This window comes from Colias philodice, chromosome 17 (genome assembly GCF_061535455.1).
Source record: "Colias philodice isolate Cphi_HAF_F1 chromosome 17, ilColPhil1 Martin Lab GWU primary, whole genome shotgun sequence".
Lineage (NCBI taxonomy): Eukaryota > Metazoa > Arthropoda > Insecta > Lepidoptera > Pieridae > Colias > Colias philodice.
The window spans coordinates 8576670-8594284 of record NC_143102.1 but is presented as its reverse complement, the minus strand read 5'-3'; the positions used below and the strand labels follow the sequence as shown (position 1 = coordinate 8594284).

Below are 17615 nucleotides of genomic sequence, written 5' to 3'. Positions count from 1 at the left end.
TATAATATTTGGATAATAGTTATGATAAAATATGATAAATCATACATTAGCAATTCATGTTCTTTAATTCAATAATATTATTTATACATATATATATATATTTATCTTCACCCGAAAATCTTTTTTCACATCATTCCTAAATCACATCTTCTTTCAAATGAACTAACGCAGTATCATCAATCTCCATTATTATATTTTCTGAATAATTAAAATAAAATAACTATAATAATGATGCTTGAAATAAAGCAAATGTTACAAAGTACTTACCCAAAACGATAGCCATTCAAACAACAATCTCATGTAGCGCATAAAAGGTCATTATTCCGCAATCCATTGTGCCATACAAAAGATGCAATTAACCGCGCTATAGTCGGCCTCTTCACACCAAACAATATTTGTTATTATTTAACACTTCGCTAACAAATGCAAACAATCAACTTTTACCGAACAGTAGGTAATTACCGCACCCCTGCCGTGTGGAACACCCTTAAATTAACAGCTGTTCAAACAATTTTCAACTCTATTGCCTTAATTTTGAAGCGACAATGGCTTGGATGTCGTAATAGACGTGTGATGCGACCAATTTATATTGACCCCCAATGATTTGTTATACCTCCCCGTTTTCATATTTTAAGTGGCAGGTTGGAGGGTTGGAGGGACCTCTTTATATTGGTTGATGGGAATGAAATGTGACAGGGTTGTATGTTGTGACATGTGTTTTAGAGGTAGGCATTTGTCAGATTTAAGTGATGTATCTTACGTTGTGTTATGTGGAAAATGAAGTTTATTTAGAAAAGTTTTTCTTAACTCTACTGTTATTTTACAATCAATTAGCTGCGTATGAATTTTTGACAATGAGTGAACTCTTCTAAATATTGTTAGTTTTTTCTGTATGTAAGTCTATAAGCACAATCAGTGTTTACTTAAATAATTAATTAATTAACACAGTTTATCACAACGCAATTAAAAACAAAGACTGCAAACTTTAAAGGGAAATCTGGGGACCTAACTTTAAGAGATTTTGTTCTTAATTTTAGAAAATGTATAAGTAATATACAAATACCATACGATAGATACAGATATGTAAGTATACAGTAGTATTTTAAGTCGTTTAAAATAAAGTATTGGGCATCTATGTACATTTTAAAAGTCTTTTGATTCAAATAAAAAATTATTCACACCACAAAGAAAAGTCCACATAGCAATTTGCCATAAAAGTCTATTACACTATGATTAACGGTAGTAATTTTATTTGTATTACATTATAGTATTATGTTACAAGTAACAATTTGACAATGATAACACAAGGGTAGCTTGAAATATTAATTCAACCCTCGAAAGACGTAAAAATTATTAGGGCGGACGTCGGATTATGGTCGGATTATTATTTTAACTAAATTAGCTTACTATAGTTAAGGGGCTCTTATCGGACCCGTCAAAGATTAAAATATTTTGTTTTAATATGTAGATGTGATAATTATTTTGTATAAAAATAATGATACTGTTTAAATGATAGTTCTAATTATTCGAAATATTACCTAGTGTAAATAATAACAAACTATTGCAATCTTACTGATATGGTTTGTAGGTTATTTCTGTACTTAATTTCAGACTATAAAACTCCTTTTGCATTGCCATTTACAACTAAGAACATTTTTTCATCTATACATCTATACAAATATTATAAAGAGGAAAGGTTTGATTTTTTGTTTGTTTGTTTGTTTGTATGAATTGAATAGGCTCCGAAACTACTTGGCAGATTTGAAAAATTCTTTCACTGTTGGAAAGCTACATCATTTCTGAGTGACATAGGCTAGGTTTTATCCCGGAAATCCCACGGGAACGGGAACTATGCGGGTTTTTTTTTGAAAACGCGGGCGAAGCCGCAGGCGGAAAGCTAGTTACTTATACAGTTACAAGCAATGCATCTATAAATAATAATATAATAATTAATATCACTGTTCTCAGATAATATATAAAGAAAACAATTCTAACACATCTGCACAATATTTTACAATAATCTTTGTACGTGATAGCACTCTAACCTAACAGAGGGCTTATTAAAAGTAAATTGCGAAAATTGCACAGCAAATGTGGCCCGCCTCGGCGCATTTAGCAAACCAGCACATACACCAGATACGAAGACACCGCGTAGCCTACATTTAACTGGCCACCAGAGCTCTTTACAACTGGTCGATCGATACTCGACCAGTTTATTAAGAGCCAGACATTGTATTATTGGGATATTACAGCGGGGATCATGTATTTATGGTTAGGCTGAGGTCCCTTATGGAATGGTGTGTAATCTTTTGAGTTATAATAGAACAAAATAGGGTTGCAATGCATTATTAACGACTAGTAGTGTCGACGGGATCGTTAGAGCGGATTACCGTTTATAGGTTTTCAGATATTGGCCAAATGTGGAGTTTGGGGTATTTAAAGCTTAATACGATTTCGTATTAAGGGCAAACTAAGCTTGTTTCGATGTAAATATTGGTTTTATTTTGGTGGCAAACATTTTGGGAAAGTAAACAAATATTTCTAGCTTACAACATTTTTAGATTGAAACTAGCGGTCCGCCCCGGCTTCGCCCGTGGTACATATGAAAAATAGATGTTGGCCGATTCTCAGACTTACCCGATATGCACAGAAAATTTCATGAGAATCGGTCCACCCGTTTCGGAGGAGTATGCAGACTAACATTGTGACACGAGAATTTTATATATAAGAAGATATCAAAATTATAATTAAATGCAAAATAATCAAATCACAAAAAAAATGTTATTGTTAGGTGAAGGTAGCTTACAATTAAAAATATTTGTATCACCGTCAAGATATGGCATAACATGTCAGTCTCCCCGTGACACCTGCTGCTCGCTGCTGCATATTATTAGAATAAATAAATCGTTTTTTAAATCCGATAATTAGCTTCTAATTTTTTAGAAGTATACCACGATAGAGACTACGTAGTATGTCTATGGTTTAAAAAATGTATAATTAAATTATTAAGTATATAATTCAGTTTTAATAAATTAATTTATTTTTGTTTAAAAGGTATGGTTTCAAAACCGACGCGCGAAATGGCGGAAAGCGGAGCGGTTAAAGGAAGAACAAAGGAAAAGAGAAGGAGCTGAAGTGATGGCAAAACGGGATCCTAGTGATGATAAGGTGCATAATTGTAATTTTTTTGGAGTGAAACTTCTTTGGCGCGTTGAGAAAAAAAATTTCAAGGTCATGGCAATACCGCCACGACATGGATTAAGGTAACGATTTTGGTATCTTTGAATTTTGCCAAAGAAGTTTCACTTCTGACGCGTGTGCCCAGCACCCACGTTCATTTTTTTTAATTAAACTTTTTAGACGAATGATTTTTTTCTAGTGGATTTTTTTATATTTTGTAAGCATTTTGCAGATACTTCGTTTGTTTTATTAATGGATATTAATTTGGTACGTACACGTACCAAATTAATACCTCGCATTACATCGCAGTGTATAGAAAACATATTATTTAATAGGTTTGACAAATAGTCACTTTAATGCACGACGTTTAAAAATTTTAAAACAAAATATGTAGTCGATAGTCAATTGTCTCCATAAACACCATTGCAGAACTCATCCGAATGCATGTCGCGCGGTTCAGGCGACGCGTCACCAATATCAGGCGTGGCGTCGCCCCGCGCGTCGCCCGTGACGCCGGGCTCACCGCGCCGCTCGCCGCACCGCTCGCCGCACCGCTCGCCGCGCAGATCGCCGAACAGATCGCCCAGATTGGAGAGGTAAAAAGAAAAAAAAACATAAAACATATTCATTATTCAAAGAAAAAAAAAACATATTTACAAAAAATATACTAATACACTTTTACGGTTTAACCCCTAAATGCTTATAATACGGAAAATCGAGATACCCATATTGGGTACATTACATCGAAAAAACTTGTATCTTGATATCCTAAAACTGTTCTCAAAATTCACATATATTATTTGGATGTTCGTTTGCAAATCTGGGATTATTAGACCGCGCGCTCTACGCCATCTATCTTGAAAATAGTTCAAGTTATAAAAAAATAATATTGCTATTTTTCTAGCCGTTCACGATTCACTCGCTCGCGGCCACGTGGTAAAAAAATCATAATATTATGTTTCATTGCGATAAAAGAGTCTAAGTATATCTCTATCTAGTCTCCTAACTATTTATCACTTGCATACATCCAAAGTAAACAAAATACAAAAACTATCAACATTTTTGACGTGACAACGTTTTGCACGCACGAAAAAACATGACTCATGCGGCGTTACCTCGCTCTGAGGCGTTCCATGTGAGGCTTGAAGTGCGAGCGAGAGCGCGGAACGAGCGACAAAGAAGCACAATCGGACGTTGTCACGTTCAACTATCGTCAGTAAACCGACTATTAAACAGACAACCATTTTTTTTTCTTACTCATTCCTATCTCTTCCCTTACTTTTATCATTCCACTGCCTAAAATAAATAAAATAATTAATAAAACAGATCGGAAGCGAGTTGTCCATCACCAGCGCCGTCTGTTGGCAGCGCAGGGTCACGAGACGCGGTGCCTGAACACCGCCCGCCGCACCATAACATCTTTTCGCCGTTTGACCAGTAAGTACCTATACATTTATATAATAAACTAGCGGTCCGCCCCGGCTTCACCCGTGGTACATGTTTACGTTTTCTCTACATAAGAACCATCCTCGTACTTCAAGGAATATAATAAAAAAAGAATTATCGAAATCGGTTCAGCCGTTCTCGAGTTATGCGCTTACCAACACATTTTGCGATTCATTTTTATAAATAAGAAGATTTAGATTATGCTATGTTAATCTTATAATGTCAAAAATGTGTATTAAGGAAACATGAATACAGTTTTTTAGACCTTGAAAACTAAATTTACCTCGTAATCCTGATAATTCTGCAGATTCTGATGAGAAAAGAACATAGGATATTGACGCAACTGAGATTAATTAAGGTTTAGATACTTTCTTCTACAACATCGGTGTATTTTAGTTAACCCAAAGCTGTAAAAAAAATATTATTATTAATTTAAACATAAAACAATCACATAAAAAATTATTCTAACGCTCTATTTCATGTCATTAAAACAATTCGTTCGCATTACTATTTCGTTTGTGACTAACACGAAATTCCTCAACAAGCCATCATTTAGTAAGGATTGCTATCAACATTACGTCATGATGTTCTATTATTTCACGGGTTTTACGATTCTATTACCACACAATACGGTCTAGAGTGGCTTGAAGGATTTTTTGGGAGTTGTTGTAATTCAGTTGGTCCGTGTTTAGCAATTACTTCATTAAGGGCATCTAGTATAGCGTAATTATATTGCGCTCGTCGCTCATAAATGTGCGAGTTAGAATAGATTAATGGACCTAATAAAAGAGTTTTTGTTTATTTATGATTAACCATCGTAAGATGGAGCATGCCTTAAGTAACGTAATTTTGAGGCAAGAAAATTTAAAATTAATTTTATTATGTGGCCAATTAGAACAGACTTAACAGGAGTTGTGTGACGATTCCTAACAAACATCAAATTACTCGCAATTTTTGCATTGGTTTATTAAATTTTTTAAAACTAAATATAGGCTTTAGTTATTGGACAAAAAAAGGACATTCAAGGAATTCTTACAAAATGGAGACTTTCAAAAAGAGTGCCTTTAAGTACCTGAAAAACCGGCATTAAAATAATTAAATAAATTAAATTAATTCCCGTGATTATCCCTCTCTTTCCATTTTGAGGACAGCAATACATTCTTCCCAGTGGATGCTTATGGGCGGCGTGTATCGCTTAACACCAGGCGACGCGTCTGCTTGTTTGCTATCCTTTAGCATAAAAAAAAGACGGGTTGCACTCCGCGAGTGCCGGCAGAAGTGAAAACTTGATTATTAACGTTCAGCATGTTTGATATTTTGGAATGGTATCCGTCTTACGCATGGAATATAAGGGCTTAAAAAAATCCGTCTTACGCTTTTTCGATCAGGCCACGTGTCCTGACGCGAGTTTAAGATTTTATACCCAACGCCGCTAAAGAAGTTTTCACTTCAAAAATAGACAACAAATATATATTATTTAAAAAATATAAAGTACTAGCGGTCCACCCCGGCTTCGCCCGTGGTACCTACATGTTTAAACTATCCTATCTCTCAAGTTGGATCGAACTGCACATGGTGTGCGAATTTTATTATAATCTGCTAAGTGGTTTAGGAGTCCATTGAGGACAAACATTGTGACACGAGATTTATATATATTAAGATTTACATTATAAACGCTATGTTAAGAGAACAATAAAAGATATTTTGATTTAATACTTAACCGATAGGCGATAATATCTAAACAAACACAAGGAAATGCGATATAAATCGGCACAGTGACGTAAGCAGCGCTATAATCGCGGATTGGCTGTTAGGAGCTTCCGGTCAGCGATGTGAGACTGCTCTTAATTATTTATGGGTTTACACATGTACGATAATTTTAAGGCTTCTTCTTCAGTGTATTTTATTTTTAAATATCTTTGTGATCGTTACCAAATTTAATTTGAGTAAGTTTCATAGAATATTATTAAACTTCCATACTTAATTAAATAATGCACAAAATCTGGTACATAACGAACCGTAAGTATTATTTTTGTATATAAGGATTCAAACATAACTATTCAAGCGAAAATATACCATCTACTTAATGCACTCCAAACATCAAATTCTGAAAACTCCTTAAAATCTAGAAATTTATAATAAATGTAAAAAATTTAATTTGTCGTCCAATAATAAACGTCGGAATAAATTATTTGCTTCATTTTATTGCTTCACCGAAGTTTCACGCGTGGTACATATAAAGATTATAGCGCTCTAGTATCAAATACATATCCAACGGTAAAATAATTTATGAAATCTATCGAATAGTTCTTGAAATTAGCGTGTTTAAACTCTTCAACTATATTATTACTTATTAGTATAGATGTAAATACAACAGCAATTGTTATTCCCAACTCTTTACCCCGCATCGTTAGGCCAAACTCAAGTTAAGTGGAACAGAGTTAACCCCAACTCATTATCGGTAATTAAGACCAAACTCAATTATACGAATCTTCGGACAGAGTTCGCGTAATGTGAACTAATTGAGTTTCATAAAGTTTGTATTGTAATAGTATATTGTTGAAAATGGAAATGGATAGATATTGTTGTCTACTTTGGAATTACAATAATGAATTATTAGGATTATAGGGAAGACTCTACACGGTTTACTATTAGGCCTCTAAAGGTGCATACAGATTATATAACATTGTGTTATATAACACGACAAAATGTACTGAAAAATCAATACATATAATAAAATTCTAGAAAAGTGGTGTCTGTACAATGAAAATATGTAAAAAAAAATTAGCAGGGGTTATTACTAAATCGATCCCAAACCCAAAACTGTTGTTAAAAAAATTTTTGTCTGTTTGTCTGTTTGTCGGTTTGTCTGTTTGTCTGTATGTTTGAACACGCTAATCTCAGAAACGGCTTATCCGATTTAGATGCGGTTTTCACTATTATATTGTGGTAAGCTTCATTTAACATTTAGTGTTTATTTCATGTCAATCGGTTCATAAATAAAAAAGTTATGACCATTTAAGTAATCACAGCGAACATTTGCTAAGGCATTCTATACATCATGAATTACTTTATTACGTAAATTATACCTACGCTAAAGTTATTCCTTGACATGTCCAGATGATCATATCGAAAGTCCCCAAGCGTGGGGGGGGGTGGTTATGCTGAGGGGGTAGTAGGGGGGGTCAAAGGACCTTTATTTAGATTTTTGCTCATAAGTCTAAGACCTGCACAAATAGCATTATGGTTACTTCTAGGTAAATTTTCTATAAAAAAGGTCTTTGAAATTATGTCGTAGGTATTTTTAATCCCCGACGCAAAAAGAGGGGTGTTATGTCCGCTATGTATGTATTGCGTGTCTGTCTGTGCCACCGTAGCTCGCTAACGGGTAATACGAATTAGATGCGTTTTTTTGTTACATTAGTTGTTTATCATATTATATAGGGGTAAGTGGGAATGAAAAAAACGAATCTTAGTTGTTAATGTAGGTTGTTAATGTAGGTTATACCCAAGTGATATATCAAATGAAAATAGACATGTCAGAAACAATTAGTCAAATTTTATCAAAATCGGTTCATCCATTTATTTGATATAGGGGTAAAAGTGGGAATAAATAAATGAATTTTATCAAATATACTCAAGTGACGTATCTAATGAAAGACATGACGTGTAAAGTACAATAAGACATATTTATCAAAATTGGTTCATCCATTTATTGGATAAAAGTGGCAATAAAAGTTGTCAAATATACCTAAGTGGCATATCAAATGAAAGGGCATGACCTGACGTGAGAAGTATAATGAGGCATAGGTATTTAATCAAAATCGGTTCATCCATTTATTATATAGAAGAGTAAAAGTGGGAATGAAAAAAACGAATGTTGTCTGTTATACCCAAGTGATATATCAAATGAAAAAAGACGACCTGTCAGTAACAACAAGTCAAATTATATCAAAATCGGTTCATCAATTTATTTGATATAGGGGTTAAAGTGGGAATAAATAAATAAATTTTATCAAATATACTCAAGTGACGTATCTAATGAAAGACATGACGTGTAAAGTACAATAAGACATAATATTTTATCAAAATCGGTTCATCCATTTATTTGATATAGGGGTAAAAGTGGGAATAAATAAATAAATTTTATCAAATATACTCAAGTGACTTATCTAATGAAAGACATGACGTGTAAAGTACAATAAGACATATTTTATCAAAATTGGTTCATCCATTTATTGGATATAGGTATAAAAGTGGGAATAAAAGTTGTCAAATAATATACCCAAGTGGCATATCAAATGAAAGGGCATGACCTGACGTGAGAAGTATAATGAGGCATATTTAATCAAAATCGGTTCATCCATTTATTGATTTATAGCGGTAAAAGTGGGAATGAATAATCGAATGTGGTCAAATAATATAATCAAGCGGCATATCAAATGACGTGTGAATTACAATTAGTCATGTTTTATCAAAATTGGTTAATCTGTTTATTACATATAGGGCACCTTAGGGGTGATAGTGGGGATAAATAATCCAAATGGAGTACCAAACGAAAGGATATATGACATGTACATAATATATAGGTATGATTAGACATGGTTTAGATCAAAATCGGTTCTGCCATTTACTAGGGGTGAAAGGGAAAAGCTGAAAGTCTGTGAAAGTAGAAGGAATATGGGAGCGAGAGAATAACCACATCCTGGAAATTTTGAACTCTTCTGTACCTAAGTTTTATAGCTCAGTTTAGTAATAAATTTTACTAACAGTTCTTTTGTGTTATTATTTATTTTATTTCTTAACTTTATAATAATGTGTAAGTACTTATAATTTAGTTGTATATGATAGTACGTGTTTCAAGACGTGTTTACTCAATAATTGTGTGTTAAGTAGTAACTACTATGCAGTCACTATTCCACGCGGACGAAGTCGCGGGCACAGCTAGTTGTTAAATATTATTATTAAAATTGTTAATTAAAATTGTTAATGTTACATTGTTTTATAATTTTTAACATTTTTCAGTACATTTTGACGTGTTATATATCACAATGTTATATAATCTGTACGCACCTTAATATCGTTTCCTAGATGTATGAGATTCTCGTCAAATTAAAAAAAAGGACGAAAAGAGAACGAAGCGAAACGAAATGTATACTGAATCCAACTGAATTTATCAAAATCATGGCATCATTTAGAATAATCATAAGTGTACCTGTACACATAATTTTTACATGATTTTTTATGAAACCGAAGTAATGTACTTGCATCCCGGCATAAATCCTGTCAACAAAGAATAAAATAGCCTCATAGATTAATCAAAATTATGGTAATTTAAAATAATTTCCATACCATTATCTTGATACTGTCAAATCAATAAAATTCCTTAATTCTTTTGACCTCTAAATTAAATTGGACCACCACGACGTTATTGACACCTCAATTTGATACTTGGCTTAATGGAGCATTCAATCTAATACGAGTGCTGGCCCAGATCATAATATTTAATATTTATTATTCAAGGCATTGTTCAGAAGAGTAAAATTAAGAGTTTATTATGCAAAATTCGTGGTTTAATATTATAGTCTTTATGGAAAATAGTTATGTGAAGAATAAAGCTATGTTGTTCGTTATCTTATATTACAATATGGGGGTCTTCAAGCGTAGAGTGAACAGGTACCTTCTAGGGAAGTGTGTTCCATCTTAGACCACATCTCAGCTTAAGATGAGGCGAGATTGTGGTCAAGGCGCGCTTCCCTATTCCCAATACTCCTTATTTCATAATGTTAAAATAAATTCAAAACGTTTATTCTATTATAGCATAGAGTATATTGTAATCAACAAATAAAATAAATATATGATAATCCGATTTATCTGTAATAAAAAATAGACTACAGGCCCATGTTGAAAAAATTATGGGTCATTTGACCCACCACCTGACCTATCTAGAATGATATAAGAGCATAAAATAATAAGATTCAGCACTATGACGTCACTTGTAAGCTGTCCACCTGAGTGCAGATGAGAATTCGAAGGTTCAGGTAGAGATTTTCTCCCCTTGTCTCCATGATTTTTGTACGGCGTTGCGGAATAATTGATTAAAAGCAGTATAGAAATAGTATGACACAGATGCCGTACAAAAATGGTGGTCCACAAAGTCGGAATTTATTTTTATTTTTCGACAGTTGCCGGGGTAAATTTGGTCATTTGATTTTGTACGGCATCTGTGTCATACTATTTCTATACTACTTTTAATCAATTATTCCGCAACGCCGTACAAAAATCTTGGAGACAAGGGGAGAAAATCTCTACCTGAACCTTCGAATTCTCATCTGCACTCAGGTGGACAGCTTACAAGTGACGTCATAGTGCTGAATCTTATTATTTTATGCTCTTATATCATTCTAGATAGGTCAGGTGGTGGGTCAAATGACCCATATTTTTTTCAACATGGGCCTGTAGTCTAAAAGTTAATATTTTATATCAATCATTTATTTTCGCAAATTGATTCCAATCGAAAAATTCAAATAGAGAAATTGAATTAAGTTCTATCCAAATACAATTGAAAAAATTGATTGCAATAATAGCTTCCGTGGTATTCATAAAAAAATATGATTTAGATACATTTCATAAAATTAATATCAGTATTATTATGCGTTGTTCAACCCTAACCTTATAAAATGCTAAATTATTTTAATTATTCGGGAACTAAACAATATTGCAGCTAGATCGAATAAACGCAATTAAGGCTGCAGTCTAGCAAAATTGCGTTTTCAACAAGTTATTTGACAATTTTTTCCCGGCTAATGAAATGATAAACTGAATTTTTTTTTCTTGTTTATCAATTAGTGTTATATACGCAATGCGCGTGAATTTTTTCACATTTGTAAAGTTACTTTATGTTACCTTAATCAGGCCTTCGAGATAAGTCTCTTTCCCCCAAAGACATTTCGAGCTAAGTTTGTGCACTCACTACGTTGCAACCGATTACAATTTACACAATCTGATCAGCGCATTATTATCCTTATATAGTCTTTATTAAAAACTGCTGAATATAATTGCCGAAAAACTTATGATTTTCTTAATTAGAACGTTATAAATTCATTAAATTTCCCATTTATTGCCTTACAAAATCTATTGATAAATACTGCTAAAAGTTATTTTTTCCATTAATTTATTCGAGTTGGTTGAAGACCAATGAGTATTAATCCTTTAAAAATTTTTTTTTTATAATTTTGATAATTCTTTAAATATTAAAAAAATATTTAAAATAATTAGTAAAAATCCTAGCGAATTTCTTTAGTCGCGCTCCTTGGGCCGGAGCGTTCTGACGTGTGCTCTACGCTCGATTTTCCTTCATACCGAAGTGAAAGTTGCTCTACTTCATTAAATTTAATATTTTTGTTAATTGATTATTTTTATCTTAGTTTTGTGCAAATATTCGTATTTTTAAACATTTGATTTCGATATGGAAAATAAACGAAAAAAATACGCGTGTAACTACTAGAAAAAAAAAATTATCTTCGAACATAAAGTTAATGAAACCAAATAGATTGCAAAGGTGATTGGCAACAATTTCTTTATTTTACGGGGTGTCAGTAAAGGGATGTATATTTCTTTAAAACTAAAGTAAGCTCATAAATTTTCTTATAATATAATTTTTTTGAAGTTCCAAAAATGTTTATTTTTCGTTTGAGAAATACGAAATATAATATAAACTTGTATTGAGAACTTGAACTTCCCAAGTTCATCCGGGGAAATCCCCATACGGGGAAAATGATTTGTTTACTCCAAAATTTTTTAATTTTATCTTCTAGTCATTTTCAACGTTAATAAAGTTACAAAATTAATAATCAAACAACATGCCGCTAATGTTGTTTGATTATTAATTTTGTAACTTAAATACAGGATGTTGGTTTTATATTCTGATCTTACAGACGCGCTGACAAATTTAGTCCGCCATTTCTAGTTTAGTCTACCAACTCTAAGTACCAATATTAAAACGAATGGATTATCATCACATCATCAAAACTCAGATGTAATGGAAGATCACAATAACATAGAAAATTCAGTGGGTGTTGAGAACTAAACAAACAGAAGTAACAGAGACGCGAAGAATAAAAAAAGAGGACGAAAACGATAATTCGTTGATGCTTTCCCTTTTCGACGTATTGTTAGGGTACATCACCAATCTGCAAAAAACAAAACTGATGATTCCCAATTGCTGATTAAAAATGAAAAACAAATAATCGACAACAGTGGTGAAAATTTGCTGATCACAATGAAACATCCTTCAGTGGTAGCAGATTTACTCATTTCAAATGTATCGGTGAACAGCGTAAAGGAGAGGAGGACAGGAAAACATTATGAATGTGGATGGTGGATTGTATACAGGGTGTAATCGATAAGTATGTGCAGGCGATTATGACGTTATTATTGCAGGTATCAAAAAACTTAAAACTGATATTGAAATTACTTTACCTAATGAAAAAAATGACAATAATAACTTTTTAAAAGTATAACGAAAAATATCTAAAAAATTTACTTTATACACTCCCATATCAAAAAGGGAAAATGGGACTAGTAGAAGTTAAATGTCTAATTCCGGCAAAAGACATGAATGCGGAAGATGCGGTTAAAAAAAAATTTAATATTTGAAATACAATGCAAAAAATAAAACTTTTGTCATAGATAAGAATCATGACTATTTTTTCTAAATTCAGGGACAACTAAACGTTGCAGAAGCAGAAGTCTGCTTATTTGCTGTTTGGACTGGAGTGAATAATTCGTTAAAAATAGAATATATAAAAAAGTATGTAACGTTTAGGCAAAATAATATGATGGACCATTATCAAGATTTTACATAAATTGCCTACTGTCAGAATTGATTGATTCGAGACTTCAGCATTCGATGCCCATCAAGGACCCATCCTATATCATTCAAGCGATTGAAAAAAAAGAGATAAATCCAGTGCAACCGATAAAGCATCAGAATGCTAGCAAAAGATTTATTAGGTTTATCAATATCACTACATAGTATAAAACAAAGTCGCTTTCCCTGTCCCTATGTCCCTATGTCCCTATGTCCCTTTGTACGCTTAAATCTTTGAAACTACGCAACGGATTTTGATGCGGTTTTTTTTAATAGATAGAGTGATTCAAGAGGAAGGTTTATATGTATAATAACATCCATTAAATAGTGGAGAAGTACTGTTATTTTTGAGGTTTCTAATGTGATGTCGTAAAAAATTACATTGTTTCCGCTTATATTGCAAACGCAGGCTGAACCCTACCAGTTTTATCAAAATAATGTATTAAGTATTATACACATTGAAAAGGTCTACAGAAAAGTCCGCGATGGTATATGTCTATCTCTTATGGATAACCCACAATAACATTTTTTTGTCATTTACTTTTTACGACAAATAATAGCTAATTTTCGAAGCGATTTTCACCAATACAGCATTAATCCTTAACCAATTAAATACCTTGAATACATTGTTCATTTAATATAGATCTATATGGCACTTTACACCGTATGATTTAAGTGAATATTTTCGAAGATATTACAGATTTAAAAATTGCGGGACGTAGCGTTTGCGGCGGTACCGGCCGGCCGGCCGCTATGTTTTTATATACAACGTTCACAGTTTTTCTGTAGTGTATTTAGTATCAGCATTGCACCCGTGCGAAGCCGGGGCGGGTCGCTAGTAAATCTATATATTACACATAATATAATAAATCTGTAGAAGACGCGAAGACTGACATCCGCGCGGACGGAGTCGCGGGCGGAAGCTAGTCAGAAATAAATATCTTTTGTTTTCATTTAACACAAACATTACATTTTTTTTATTATATACAAAATTTGTTTATCCGTTTTATTAGTTAAACTGAACAACTTTCACTAAGAAACTTAGGTCGAAAAAAATGTATTGAGTTCTGCATTTTGTATGGAAAGCTTATTTTTTTTTATATTTCGTCCAAATTTCTTTGTAAAAGTTGATCAGTTATATAAACATGAAGTTGAAGATATCAATAGAAAGTATTCGCAAATTTTGTGTACTGATAAAAAAAAATCACCCGGTGTAATTTTCACGAAAATTGTTTCAAATTGTCATTTTTGGTACTTATTACGAATATTAAATTATGCATACGAATGATTTAATTTTTAAAAATTAAGTGGAGCAACTTTCCCTTAGTACATTTGTATTATTTACATATAGGATGACAGGATGCATTTGTTTGCACTACTAGACCAAGCCCTTAAACACTGCAAGTGTGACACAATTGTATAGTGTAATGAACCTAATATAGGGTTGTCAAAACCCAGTAACTCTAGTAATTTTTGGAAAATACATTCTATTGTTTAAATTAGAAGGTAGTTTTTGGAGCAAGATGTGAAATTATTACTTATTTTAAAGTAACAGCAACAAGGCCTCTTGAGTAGTAATTCTTATTAAGTATTTAGACTCATTTAAATTAATTCAAACACCTCCGACTAAAATGTAAAATTACTAACAAACGCATAAATTAACATTTTTTTACAAAAAATATTAGCATACATGTAATATAAGATCAGATAGAGTACGTAACCCTACAATGCGCGTCAACCCTTGCCCGCATGCTGCCTAATTGGCCGTTAATACGACAAATAGATTTACATCGGCCTGTTTCACCGCGTTTCACCATTGTGTCGCTCTTTTTAAGCTTAATAAGCTTTTAATTAAGATAAAGTTTTGATACAATCCTTTATTATTGTTCTTATTGAAAATGAAGAAACAAATAAATTTTACGGCGTAAAAAAATTAGATAAGAGAAATTGAGTAACGACGTTTTAAAAAGAAGAATATTGAGATAGACTCGGCCAATGCTGCATTATAAGGTTTCATTCGAAATATTGGTTTTATTATCGCCTTGTAAGTTGTGATTGTAGTATTGAATTAATATCAGTCTTCAAATATAGCACCATACTGAATAATTACGTAGTTACGAGTTTCATTCATGAATCCATCATAAATATTTGTACATATTGAGTTTCAAAGAAGTTCCTTCCTTTTAAAAAATAGTTAATACTAGGAAGATTTGGCCATTTAACAAATATAAGGACCTTCCACACACGCAAAATTAGCAAATACAAGTTTTCTCATCATTAAGATGTTTATTATTCACGTATGTAGTGGCCCTTAGAGTCCTCGTCTTGGTCCCTCTATCTAATTGTTGACTATTTAAGTCAATCAACCGTAATGTCGTTAATGAAACAGTAACAAAGCTCATGACGCACTTTATTATACACCATTTGACGTCATTTGTTTTTTAGTGATCTGCTAGTAAATAAAAAAGTTAATTAATGTGCTTGAGACATTTCATGCAAGATTTAATCTAGGTCAATCGTTAAAAGTACCAGATAGCTGAAAAAGTGTGTAAAAGTATGTTTTTATTATGTCAATTGTGTAAGATTATGATTAGAATAATGGTTTTATTTAGCTTAATTGATAATCGTAGTCTAAGTATTTATTATTACCTATTGTAGTACGTGCCCTCTTTCAAAAATAAGGTTTTATATTAATAGGCAAGATACCTACATCAATAACATATCAAAAATAAATAAATTATATAAAATATATATCAAATTATAGCCTTTCCTTGATTTAAATAACAATAATAACACGCATAGAAAAATAAAGAAAACCATGAATAGCAAAGGGCAAAGAGATATGTCATCGTGAACAATAGAGCGGCTCAATGTTCATTAGTGGCATTAATTAATGTTTAATTGAAGCAAATAGAGTATCAATTTAGCGGACGACAATTGGATCATGCTTCCTGACGCGATGTTATACCCACTTGGTACTTAATATACGTTGTTTCATTTTAACAACAAACAAGGCAGAAAATTCAAAAACAAAATTAATAAATGTGAATTTTTGAAATTTTTGGAGATATCAAATGATTGAAAATATCGGTTTACGTTTTTTCTGCAATCGTGAAAAAATGTGGAAAGAAATAAATGATTTATTTATTTATTTATCAATGTTTATTAAATGACAATTTCATAAATTACTAGCGGTCCGCCCCGGCTTCGCCCGTGGTACATATTTACGTTTTCTCTACATAAAAACCATCCTCGTACTTCAAGGAATATAATAAAAAAAGAATTATCGAAATCGGTTCAGCCGTTCTCGAGTTATGCGCTTACCAACACATTTTGCGATTCATTTTTATATATAAGATTACAGTCGCACATCATTTCGTGGTCAAAGGGTGAGTATAAGTTGTGAATCGGTTGTGACCAAACCACAATCAACCATAAAAACCAATAAATCAAACCCAGCAAACCCTCGATAAAATCACCATTAAAAGCTAGCGTAACATATTTCAATCACAACTTGGACAAAGACTGCCCGTAAACAATTGAACCCGTAGCGCCTTAAAAAGCAAAAAGCTGGTCATTATATCCCTAGGGTGTCGCCCCAAGTGCAATCGTCGATCACTTAACGCTAAATTGAGCTGAAGCCGATGAATAAACAAAGCTAGAAACACGTGTCTGCACGAGCCACCATTCATGCTAAATGTACCGTAATTGGATCTTGGATTTCCTGGTTCATGCTATTGTCGAGTCATTTGAACTGAATTAGACTTTTGTTTGTGCTAGTATTGACATTTGCAGTTTCGACCCTTGCAGTGCCTACCGGATATTTCTAAGACATCTCTTTCCGTCATGTTTCACTGTTAATGTTGCGTCTTTATTTATTCTTAACGTAAAATAAATATCTCTTCTTTTTTATCGTTCTACGATCTTTGCTGTTACAAAAAGTTCTTTCATAAAATTTAAGCTAATCGCGCATATAGGTACCTAGTAATTGATCTTGGATACCCAAAATATATTCTGTACTGGTACAAAACACAGCTTCTGAAATCAATGTGTATATAATAGCTGGCTCCCCACTGCGCGCTCTACGGTCTTTAAGTTTCAATATTGAGACCTCATG

The 17615-nt window shown here is 32.7% G+C and overlaps 1 protein-coding gene across 1 annotated transcript in view; it reads left to right on the top strand.

The window, feature by feature from the left end:
• The window catches only part of LOC149481237 (dorsal root ganglia homeobox protein-like), a 60328-nt gene that overhangs the window by 27110 nt on the left and 15603 nt on the right, over positions 1 to 17615 (top strand). Inside the window, exons 6-8 of the mRNA XM_089706116.1 lie at positions 3055 to 3168; positions 3610 to 3776; positions 4507 to 4617. Of these exons, the coding sequence (XP_089562242.1) occupies positions 3055 to 3168; positions 3610 to 3776; positions 4507 to 4617 (392 nt within the window). The remainder of the gene's footprint in view (positions 1 to 3054; positions 3169 to 3609; positions 3777 to 4506; positions 4618 to 17615) is intronic.